We start from the raw sequence: 12334 nt of genomic DNA on the forward strand, positions 1-12334 counted from the left end.
TAACTGTTTTGGGATATAACTTAAGGATTTAATTTTTGTTTTGAATTTTATTGAATTAAATCGGAATCATGACTCTGACCAGAGCAGCAAAGCAAAAGGCTCAAGCTAATGGGAGTGCTGTGGTTCAGGGGAGAACTGAGGGGGGCAGTTGCCCTCTGAATCACAGTCTTTTAAAATGCACTGTTTGCTTAATGTTTGCGGAGCATCGGGTACGGGACATGATACTGCCAAGGGGGATGTCTCTGTGTGTGCACGATGTAAGGAGTGCAAGGAAATCAGGCGACAACTCAGCGTTGTTATGGGCCTTTATGAGAGCTTGAAGGACAGGGTGGATGCCCTCGAAGGTAATAAATTGAGGGGCCCATCAAGCTCTCAGCTGCCCACATCAACGCCAGAGCTTGCACTTGGTCATCAGGCAACACAGAAGCAGCCCCCTAGGCAGAATGCGCTGGTCCCACAGGAACTAGTAGTTGTTGGTGACTCTATTGTCAGGGAAACGGGGAACATACTTTGTAAAAAGGATAGGTGGAATAGGACCAGGGTATGTCTGCCAGGGGCAAAGGTTGATGACGTTGTAGAGCGGATATCATCTTTTAAGGGCACAAAAGGTGATATAGTTGTACACGTTGGCACTAATGATATTAAGAGTAGGAGACCGGCGGAATTACTTAGCAAGTACAGGTCACTGTTGAAAAAAAGCCGTGAATTAGGGTTGAACTTGAAAGTGTCTGCAATTCTGCCCAGATACGATAGGAGGGAGTATATGATGAGAGCCTTGTCGATCAATTCGGCCCTGGAGGGATTGTGCAAGGCTCAAGGGGTAGAATTTTTTTCAGCCTGGACTGTACTTGTTAACAGGAGAGATTGCTTCTACAGGGATGGGATACACTTAAATAGAAAGGGTGCAAGAATTTTTGCTGATGCTGTCGAGGCAGTGTTAGGTGGGTCGGAAAACTGCTAGCTTAGGGGGAGACAAAGACTAATAGATTAACAGTAGCCAGTGGCAGAGGTGGAAGTGATTCTTGCACTGCTTCTATTGAAATGAGCAGAAGTCTGAAAAACAAGATGCAGGATATTTCAGAGACTGCTGGTAGTCATTGCGGTACAAGTAAACACATGGGTTGTGTTAGAGTAGCTAAGAATAGAAACAGGTGCATGTATACCTGCGTGTACACCAATGCTAGGAGTTTGGTAAATAAATTTGATGAATTTGAGGTATTGCTCAAAACATCAAAGGCAGATATTGTTGGGATATCAGAGACGTGGTGTCACACAGATATAAGTAATGCGGAACTGGAATTTGGGGAATACAATGTGTATAGAAAGGATAGACAGGACAGGAGGGGAGGAGGGGTTATGCTATTAATTAAGAAACACATAAAGTCCAAGGAAGTGAAGCCAGTCGACATCGATGGACAGGGCAGTGTCGAGTCAGTTTGGTGTGACATAAGCATAGGGAAATCAAAATTGAGAGTAGGAGTGTGCTATAGGCCTAATGACTCTGATGAGTATAATAAGATATTGTACAGGGAAATAGAGTGGGCCAGTAAATCAGAGAGTCTTATAATGGGGGACTTTAATTTCCCAGATATTGACTGGAATTTGTGGGTTGGTCACTCGCACACTAGCAAGGCTTTTGTGGATTTATTGGATGATTGTTTTCTACATCAGCATGTTCGTGAGGCAACAAGAGGGAGCAATACTCTTGATCTGATTATCAGTAGTGATTCTTCATGCATTAAGAACCTGCAGATAAATGAACCACTAGGTGGCAGTGATCACAGTGTGTTGAAGTGGGATTTACTCAAGGAGGTAACTACCATCAGAGGTAAAGGGAAGGGTTTTTGTTTTCGTAAAGGCGACTATGATGGTCTGAGACAGTATTTAAATTCTATACAGTGGGACCAACTGATGATGTTACCAACAGCAAACTCAAAATGGGAAGCATTCAAGGAACTAATCTTGGAGGCTACCAGGCTTTACATACCAACTAAGAAATATTGTTCAAGGTTTAGGCCTAAATGGTTGTCAGATGAACTAATGAGACATGTGGCAGAGAAGAAAAATGCATGGGATACATACAAATTAATGGGTGACATGGAAGCCTATGATAGATATAAGTTGGTCTGTAACCAAGTCACAAAGGAGATTAGGCAGGCAAAGGCAGACTATGAAAAATCCTTGGCAAAGGATGCAAAGAAAAACAGAAAAGAGTTCTTTACATACTTGAACTCGAAAAGGAAAGGGATGAATCAGATTGGTCCACTGGATATTGATGGTTCAACAGTTGAGGATCCTGCTCAGGTGGCTAACAATCTAAACGAGTATTTTGCATCTACATTCACGCATGAAGAGTTATTCAGGAAGGAGAATGATGTAGGTAAAGTAAACATTGGCAGTGAGCTGGATGATTTTGTAATAACTGAGAGGAAAGTGGAGGAGAGATTGTTGAGGATAAACATAAAAAAGGCACCTGGGGTGGATGGGATCTATCCAGTTATATTAAAGGAGGCAGCAAAGGAAGTATGCAAACCCCTAGCCATAATTATGAGAGCTTCTTTGGACTCAGGGGAGGTACCCATAGACTGGAGATGTGCAAATGTAACCCCAATTCACAAAGGAGGATCAAAGGCTGACACAAGTAATTATAGACCTGTTAGTTTAACTTCTGTTCCAGGTAAATTAATGGAGGCACTGGTTAAAGAAGCACTGCAGGATCATCTAGACAAGAATTCAGTTATAGCTCAGACGCAGCATGGTTTTGTTAAGGGCAGGTCTTGCCTGACCAATTTGATTGGATACTATGATGTAGTCACAAAAGAACTGGATGCAGGGAATAACTTTGATATTATATATTTGGATCTTAGAAAGGCTTTTGATACTGTTGCACATGGAAGACTGCTGCACAAATTGGAGCAGTGTGGTATTGGAGGCAAATTGCTGCTATGGATAAGGGGATGGTTGAGTGGCAGAAGACAGAGAGTGGTAATCAATGGACACTGCTCAACGTGGACTAATGTTATTAGTGGAGTTCCTCAAGGTTCAGTGTTGGGTCCGTTGTTGTTTTCGGTGTTTATGAATGATATTGATGATGGGATATCAAGTTTAATGTCCAAGTTTGCAGATGATACAAAGGTTGGCAGGGTCGTTAAGGACAATACTGACGCTATGCTGCTGCAACAGGATCTGGAAAGGTTGAACAGATGAGCTGAGAGGTGGCAAATGAGGTTTAACATCGACAAATGTAAAGTGCTGCATATGGGAAACAGTAATCCCAGAGCAACGTATCAACTCTGCGGTACTACACTGACAGTGGTGGAGAATGAAAAGGACCTGGGGGTAATTGTGCAGGCAGATATGAAGTTCTCTGAGCAGTGCAGACGAGCTGCAAGAGTAGCTCATGGTGTCTTGTCAATGATATACAGGAATTTTTCTAGCAGGGATAAGGAGGTGATTATTCCCTTGTATAAGGCAATGGTAAGGCCACATCTTGAGTACTGTATACAGGTCTGGAGGCCTCATTTCAAGAAGGATGTAGAGCTGCTGGAACGGGTACAGAGAAGGGCAACAAGATTAGTAAATGGAACAAAGGGTTGCTCTTACGAAGAAAGGCTTAAGTTTTGCAAATTACAGAGTTTGGAGACTAGGCACCGGCGAGGTGATCTGATAGAGGTGTATAAGGCTTTGAATGGTTTGAGCCTGCTCAATGCCAATGGGATTCTTCATCTTTCTCAGAATAATCACCTCAGAGGGCATAAATTCAAATTGAGGAAGGACGGATGTCGGATAGATGTGCGGAAATTTGCCTTTGGCCAGCGGGTGGTTGGTTGGTGGAACCGACTTCCATCACTTGTTGTTGAAGTTGATAGCCTAAACAAATTTAAAGCTCAACTGAACAGGTATTTCGAACGAACGGAGGGGTGAAATGGGAGTGGGTTTTTTTTTTTTTTTTTTGGCTGATGCTGAATAAGCTTGCTTTCTTGCATCATATGTCTCTGCTAATGCTAATGCTAATGCTTATTCACTATTTTACCTGCTGGAACAAATGCCTCGTGAATTCTGGTGGAACAAATTCATATGCTATCGAAATCGAAGAACGTCATCAGGATCACTTTGGATTTTGAATTTTGAAACCGAAATTATTCATGTCTCGGAGAGCATGTCAACTGCCATTCCATGTTTTGCCTCTTCGTTTGTAGATCATATTCTAAACACGAAGACTTGGCACCTGTTACGATCGATTCATAAACGGAAAGATTATCAATGGCTTAATGAGATCTTCACATGCTTCCAGTCTGAGCAGCTTTGTTCATCGGTCAAACAAAACGTCTGCCTGAATCCGAACATGTTTCTCTGTTAATATATATTTGTTCTTCCGTCATTCGAAGAGTTATTCGACAATCAGACGCAATCAATGTGCGGACTTGTTTGACATTTCTAAGATCTGCACTCGAAGCGTTGTTGGTGGGTGGCCACAATGCTCATCCTCTTACAGATCCTCAAGGCCATCGCCAAATCTTATAGATCAATAAAAACAAGCCAATGAGATAGAGAATCGTTGCCTTTTACTTGTTTTACCAATTCATAGATTTTGGTCAAATTTTCCTGCTGCTTCAAACAAAATTTAATATTCGATCTTTGTTCTACCCCTTAACACAATGAAAACGGCTTGAACAGTCCTAACACGACTGCGTGCAAACGATTTGCAATACTCAAATGACCTTGTAGAGGGAAGCAGTCGTGTAGATCAGTTTGCAAGGCGTATGCCATCATGGTCTTATCTGTTTAAAGCGTGATGCCATGCGTGTTGCATCATGGTCCTAACTGCTTTTACCTGGGTGAAACTTAATCCTGGAACTTAATTTTCAAATCTCGTAATAAATAAATAATGTGAACTGCATGGTTTTCTAATCTTCTGTGTACCTTTAACCCATAGAAGATGCCCAGTTCGACCAACAGGTATATTCGGATGGTCCACAAGCAGTGGTTTGGGCCATTGGACCACGAAGCGATGACGGCTCCATCGGTTACCACAGAATAAGGACAAAAGGTAAGAAAACTGTGTTCTTAATCTATCTATCTATGAATATAATTAGGTGGAGAGTTACCCTGCTTACAAAGTATCATTAATTACAGGAAACTTGTTGATGGACTTCGGACGCAAATCAAAATGGAATTGTCCTCCGCCTGACGATGAGGTGAGCTCAAGTGAGTCAGAGAATCTGTCAACTCGCAGCACTCCAGAAATCGTGTGTCCTATAGACCGAACCTTCCGAATGCAGATCGGTCCCTCACAGATACTGCCAGAAGGGGAAGGTAAGATAGCGATTGGATATAATTTATCTTCATTAATATCCGATTGATTTTTGCGGATTCATATATTCCATTAAATTTAAGATGGAAATCGGAATATAATGTAGGCTAGAACCACATTTTAATTTTGTTTACTTGAAGTAATTTAATGCTTCTTATGATTGATTTGTTTTCATCTCAATTCAATGTTTACAATGCAATGTCTTGTTTATTCATTAGCATCTAATTTGATTCATAATTAATTATTCTGCTGACTGGTAACAGTCAACGGACAAAATTTAAAAGATTGTAATCCTTTTATCAACTATGTTTCCATTTAATTTTCAAAAGAATCTTGATGTCTCCGCAGCATATTTAATCGGTAGTTTCTTGCATGTGGAATGCTCATTGACACGGAGCCAACAAATTGTGTTCCGGATATTTCATGTCTCTGTAGAGGGTATTTCGGATACACAAATTGCACACTTTGAAGGATGCGTGATACGAATATTTTTCTTAATTTCTTCCCCTTCCTTTTTTTTTTTTTTTTTTTGACCACAGAAAGCAAAACACGCAGATTGCATTAACATTTAGATTGGCCTGTTCTGCTATTTCTGTTGCCAAATGCTATGCTTGGTTGTCAAGGGGTTCCACGTGACCTGCATATTATGCGCATAATGGAGATAGCAATACTTGAGAATGAAATATTCATTGAAACGGTAGAAAAGATCCTCATGCGGTCTAGCAACAGAAGTAATGATGGTAGAGAAATGGCTAAGCTTAGACGTGACCAGGATGCCAATAGACCTCTAATGGTAGCTTTGCTTTTGCTAAATACAATCGTTCCTCTGCAGATCCATGTATTAAGTATGAACAAGCACATTCAAGACCTTACCTATTTCTTACTGAGGAAGAGTTGATTCACATTTATTACGTGGTCACATAGCAACTACATAATAGCATCCTTTAACATTGAATACTCTTAGGGATTATTTAATATTGAGAAAATATATACATGGTAAATAAAAATAAAATAAAAACAGAAAATAAAAAATATTATCCCTTGTAAGTTTAAAAGAGTGAATTCTACAAAGCCTTTTTTCTTTTACAGATGATACGGATCAGCCAAGGTTCGTTTGGTACATCAATGGACTCCCAACTCCAGATATTACGGTTCAAAGAGGAAAGAGCTACATCTTCTTAGTAGAAGGAGGAAACAATCCCAAAAGGCTTTCGTTGTATCATCCACTCTATATCACAGATAATCCTCAAGGAGGCTATGGTCAGAAATCTCCCACAGACAAGCAGGTAAGTCTATGTCCCATCAATACGCGTATATTCAAATTTCTCCACTAAAATAATTTTGATCATGTTTTACTTTCTGTTTACCAACGTACCATCGTACGCGAATACCAATACATACACACAGTACAGATGAGCTCATACATTGCCACAAAAAATGTACGACCAATTATTAACTGCTATATTACGATTTATGATTTTCCATTTGAGCAGTGGCTGAACTAGAGCGAGGCAACCAAGTTCCTTTCATAGGGGAACTGTGAAGCGAACCAATAGCATGGGAGTGAGAATCATAAACTCTATAAACCTGAGAATTCATAAGTATTTCCGGGGGGGGGGGAGAAAACAGCCAAAGTCTACAACGAATCTTGTTTCGGGACGACTTGCTTTGTGGGCTTTATTTCTAAGCTTGTGACTCTGTTCATAGTTTCTTAGACATTTAAAATGGGGTTAAAAATTGGCATGGACATATTAATAATTACAGATTTTTGTTGTACTGTAATTAAAATCGCAGCTTTACAGTCATCCTGTATACTCCGATTAAGACTTCTCTCCCTGCGTCCAATATTGTAACTTACCGACGTTTCTATGGTAACATGACTTTGTGTAGAAATCTGAAATGAGCAAACGTAGAGTAAAAAATATTTTTAAACTTGCTGAAGTCGTTTAATGTCAAAGTTCAAATAATATCTCAACGCATACAGAATGAGATATAGATTTAGAGTTTTAATTTTTTTTAGAGTTTTTAGAGATAATATCTTTATTGAGAACGGATCAAGTTAAATTAATAAAGTTAATTAACTTAACTTAATTAAATGCTGTCACTGCAGACGTCCAAAAATAGTCAAAACCTAAGGATATCTGGAAAAGTGGTTCACAGACCAACTGGTTTGGAAGGGTATTTCCAACATACATAGTTTCAGTTGCTTTACAGGCAGTGAAATCTGTTTGAAAATAGAGTTGATCTCTAAGGAACTATCGCTACCAAGATTATCAGATCTTACCTCTCCTGATGTCTCTTTGTAGGATATCTTGAACGATACACACTCTGGTGAAGAATTAAAGAACACCATCATCGAGTTAATTTTCGACATTTCTCGGGACATGCTTCCTTTGAGTATGTTTACTACAGAATGGCCCACACTGCCAGCATATAACGCATTGTGACCTTATACAGCAGGTCTACGCGTAAACCAAATTATACGTTGGTTTGAATACCTTTTGCTATTCAATAATCGCGTTATATTATAATATTTTTTTCTTTATACTCAGTCCTCATATACACTGTTTACTGTTTATTTGGTTTTCTATCCTATGAACATAAAAATTGGCTACTTACAACTATTTTCTTATTTTTTGTAGAGTGAAGAAATATTTGGAGGAACAGCCCAAGACCAGAATGGACAGTCTGTACCAACAGCAGGTAAGAATATTTCAGAATAACAAAAAATTAAAACAAGTCATTGCTGTAGTTTACTTTTATTATTTCACCATACTATTATCATAATAATAAAACAGTGGGTATTTATTACTCAAATTATAATTAATTTTAGTACATTTTAATTTCTAGCTGGGAGACTTTGTAGATGGAGCTTCACGAATAATAACGAGGAACAACCAGAGACATCATCAAATCTTTTGGGAAACCAATATACGTTGGAACTCAGTTGCGAAGTGGGAGATGCTGCTCAGCTGGAATTTCATCCTGATGTTGATACCCCTGATATTCTATATTATCAGGTAAGACATGTAGCCTTTATCTGTTTTATAGTCGAGAGGTATGCCTCATTTTATTGTTCCGAAGTGGCAGTTTATTGAGAAATCTAAACTTTATATGAATCGTTCTTTTCAATAATTTTTAAAAATTTCTTCTCCTTTATTTTCAGAGCTTTTTTGGTTCAAACATGGGAGGAAGAATCTATGTAGTGGACACATGTGAAGAGACTTCGCCAGATCCTTATTTAATAGAGTATAATTCAACCAGAGTTAACGATCCTGAGAGAGAAGCAGAAAAAGTTTCAGACAGTGAAGGACAAATTCAAGATCAAGTGAACATCGATCAACAGTCGCAGCTTCCCTTGACTGAGGAACAAGAAGACGTTGATGGACAGGACGAACTCGAAGATCAAATCGCTAATTCTGGAAGACTTCCGAACCGCATCCAGCAAGAGGCACAACAACAGATTCCTTTCGATTATATGTCTGATGCTGCAGTTCCCCCTGAACCCTTTATGAATGCAGGTGGCCCAATACAAATGTTTCAACGAGTAATTGCTGATCCAAATCGTAATCCTCACTATCCACATCCTTTTATTCAACAACAGCTTGTGCAAGCAGATGCTGATCGTGAGCAACCTCATCCATCTGTAGACATTTCTCCAAGATTTCCAATAATTCAACAAGGGGCTTCTGCAGAAAATCCAGAAATTCAGTATGAAAGTGGATTTATTCCCTTGTTTTCCCATCCAAACAATGAGCCGGCAAGGTTTCCTGATCCAACAACTCCTCCAGGTCCACTGAAGCCTTTTCCATTTGGAGCAAACGATTCTGTTCCATTTCATGGTTCTTTCAAGCCAGGAAAACCAGATTTCAGTGGATTTAATGTATCGAGCTATCGACAGAGTGGCAACCCAAATCACATCAACCATCAAGCAGGAAACGGTAAACTTCCAACAATCCCAGCAACTCAAGCCATTCAGCGTCCATCGCAGTTTGGTAACAATATTCCTCCATCCTTACTTTCTCTGCCGTCCAACCCCAATGCACCTGTGGTACATTTAGGAGCTCGACCTGTTCCTCCCTATCCTTTGCCTGGTAACCACAGGCCTCGTCCTGGTGAAGAATCCTTTGTGTATGTGCAACTTCCACCTCGTCACGTTCCTGTGAATTATCCTCCTCCACCTTCTCCTCCTTCTAGACCTTCAGATGCGGACTTGCAGGCCCATGGATCCCAACAAGTTTATGTAGCCATCCAAGCTCCAGATGAAGAACGTGAAAAGCAACTTCCCTATACAATGGGTAATCCCATGGGATACCAAGGAGAACGTGAAAAAATGCTACCTCCACGTCATATACGACACAAACCTCAAGGATACATGGGCAGTATTCCTCGCCCAGGAGGTTTAAATGATCAAGAGCGACAACCCGTACCATCCCGACTACTCCGACCTAACTTCATTCCTTTTCCTCAGGGTGGAAATAGAGAAGTTTATCTTATTCCTCGTCCAGTCCATAGTCCCACTCGCTTCATCCCAAAGAGACCTCTCCCGACAAGAGTTGAAAGTAGTGACATCAACCAAGGCCGTCCGAGTAATGTTCCATTTGGTACTCGACTAAGACCACCAATATTTAGAGGCCAGCCACATCCACTCCCTTTACTTCCAGGCCGACCATACTTAACACCTCAATTTCAACGTCATCAGGTGGCTATCGAAGATGATATTCCATTCAGAATTGCTAATTCCAATGAACAGCCAGCTGAAATGGAACTTCAAATTCCAGAAGAAAAATTACACCTTTCAGCATCAGAGTGGCCCGAAAAAAAGGTATACACACTAAAGAAAGATCAAGGAGCAGAGCAAGAAGATGAAGACGAAGAAGAAGTAGAAGGAGAATACGAAGAAGAAGACGAAGGCGATGAGGAAGAAGAACAGGAAGCAATACAAACGAACAGCAACGCAGAAAGAGTTGAAATTCAACCAGAGACGGAAGAAGCTTTGAATGCCCATGAACCAGTAATATATCCACACTCACCCATAATGGAAAATGTGAATAGCAATAGTGCACACGTATCTGCATCTCAATCGACAGAACAAGAATCTGTTCCAGCTACAGAAGATCTGTTATTACCCCATATACCAGGTAGGGCACCTCCTACTGACAATACAACTGATTACTCCATTCTGAAGCACGTTTTATCTTTGATTACCGCAGATGAAGCCTCACAAATCGCTGTTCCGAGATCAAGGCCTGACTTTGATCGGGAACCTTAAAAACAGGACACAGCCAACAAGGATGTTGTGGAGCAACCAACCTAATTTTGTAATAACAAGAAGAAAAAAACAAAACAAAAAACGATTACCACAATACTCACAGTAGTGTGCAAATGGTTGCACGTTATTGTAAAAATGTTAAATAAGAAAGACACATTGATGTAGCATTGTTCCACCAGAGGGCCTCAGCAGGTTCTGAATATATGAGCGGAAAATTTTAATAACTTAATATGATATTGGATCAGAGTTGATTGTATTCGTAAAAGACATTTGCATGTTTTGTAAATATCCATTGTGCGTTATGTCAATCAGGATGAATAGATTATCGATGTGGTGATTGGATTCCTACCATGTTAAGCCACTAGTGATTTCAGAATGTTAGTCCATATATTTCATCATTCTTCAATTTCTACATTCATTTGGAATTCGACTTTCTCATTTTGATTGTTTTCTCTTCCCCACCGGGCACGTGTCGCGAGATTTTTTTAAAAATATATTGTGAGATCAGCAGAGATTTATTTATTGAAATAAATGAGAAAAAGTTTGATATTGTGGCTGAGTGAAAAATGAATAAAACAATAAAGCCACCATAGACAATAAAGAAAACTTTTATTACATGATTTATAAACATTGTTATCATAATGTTATGATTTATAAATACTTTCATAGACATCATGTTAGTAAGTATATTCAGTAGCAGGGTAAATGAGTTAATTTTTCCCTCTTCAATTACGTTATCTACACTGCTTTGCAAAATAATCTCCCTTCCTTCATACGTATTTATAGAAAATTACAACCTATAGAAACTGATGTTCACTGCTAACAAGGTTCTCGTTACAGGCCCTCGTGGTCCTCCCTACACCGGGTGGACAAGACTTGAGTTAGAGTCCAGTCGATGACGTGAGGAGTTTTTATGGGTTCTTTTCACAATGTGGCTGAGTTAGTCAGTCTCAGGCGAGGGTAGCATGGTTTTCCTCCCAGAAACTCAGGTTTTTCGACCAGCAAACATAAAATCGACCACAGAACATAAGCAATTTGCAGACAATATACACAGTGCAATATGGCCTTAGTCGCTGATGCTTCTAAAACCCTACTACAACAACAATAGCTTGTCGTTTCTCAATCCTCGTCCCATCCACAGTATTACAGTATTATAGATCTCAACAAACTTTGGTGTTTGTAAAGATAAAAAAGAAAATGGAAATAAAAAAGCTGATGATAACTATAAAAATTAATGATTTTCTTAGTTAGATATTTAACTATATCCAAACTCAAATATCACTTTGTCCTCGCAGGTAGCACAGTGGATATAATCGCCATCTAATCCTAACCATGAAAATTCTCACTGATTTATTACAGGGAAGTAAATGATGAGAATACAGTTTAAAAATGACAGTATATATATATATATATATATATATATACATATATATATATATATATATATATATATATATATATATATATATATATATATATATCCTGCAGCTGAAGAGCTGTGTGATTAGTTATACTGGCAGAAAAAATCTTGTGGAATTAAATCAATTGTTGGCGCTTTAGTAAGTCGTTATTTATGGAAGAGACTGACCAAAGGTTTACGAAACATGCATTTTTCGAGCTGTACTCATACCAATTATTCTCTTAGCTCTCACCTGTTTTACAGTGACGTAACTCTGGTTACCGGCCGATGTTGTTGTTGTTTGTTGTTTTGTGGCGCATTGGCATCTAAGGCCATAATGCGCCAAGTC

At 39.4% G+C, this 12334-nt stretch overlaps 1 protein-coding gene across 1 annotated transcript in view; it reads left to right on the plus strand.

Annotated features, from left to right (window-relative positions):
* The window catches only part of LOC150087372 (uncharacterized), a 58857-nt gene extending 47724 nt beyond the window's left edge, over positions 1 to 11133 (plus strand). The window contains exons 11-16 of the mRNA XM_090371157.1: positions 4937 to 5050; positions 5137 to 5316; positions 6404 to 6600; positions 7957 to 8017; positions 8165 to 8334; positions 8481 to 11133. Of these exons, the coding sequence (XP_090227283.1) occupies positions 4937 to 5050; positions 5137 to 5316; positions 6404 to 6600; positions 7957 to 8017; positions 8165 to 8334; positions 8481 to 10586 (2828 nt within the window). The 3' untranslated portion in view covers positions 10587 to 11133. The remainder of the gene's footprint in view (positions 1 to 4936; positions 5051 to 5136; positions 5317 to 6403; positions 6601 to 7956; positions 8018 to 8164; positions 8335 to 8480) is intronic.
* Positions 11134 to 12334: the final 1201 nt, after the last annotated feature.

This window comes from Mastigoproctus giganteus, chromosome 4 (genome assembly GCF_048544385.1).
Source record: "Mastigoproctus giganteus isolate SK-2022 chromosome 4, ASM4854438v1, whole genome shotgun sequence".
In the NCBI taxonomy this organism is placed as follows: domain Eukaryota; kingdom Metazoa; phylum Arthropoda; class Arachnida; order Uropygi; family Thelyphonidae; genus Mastigoproctus; species Mastigoproctus giganteus.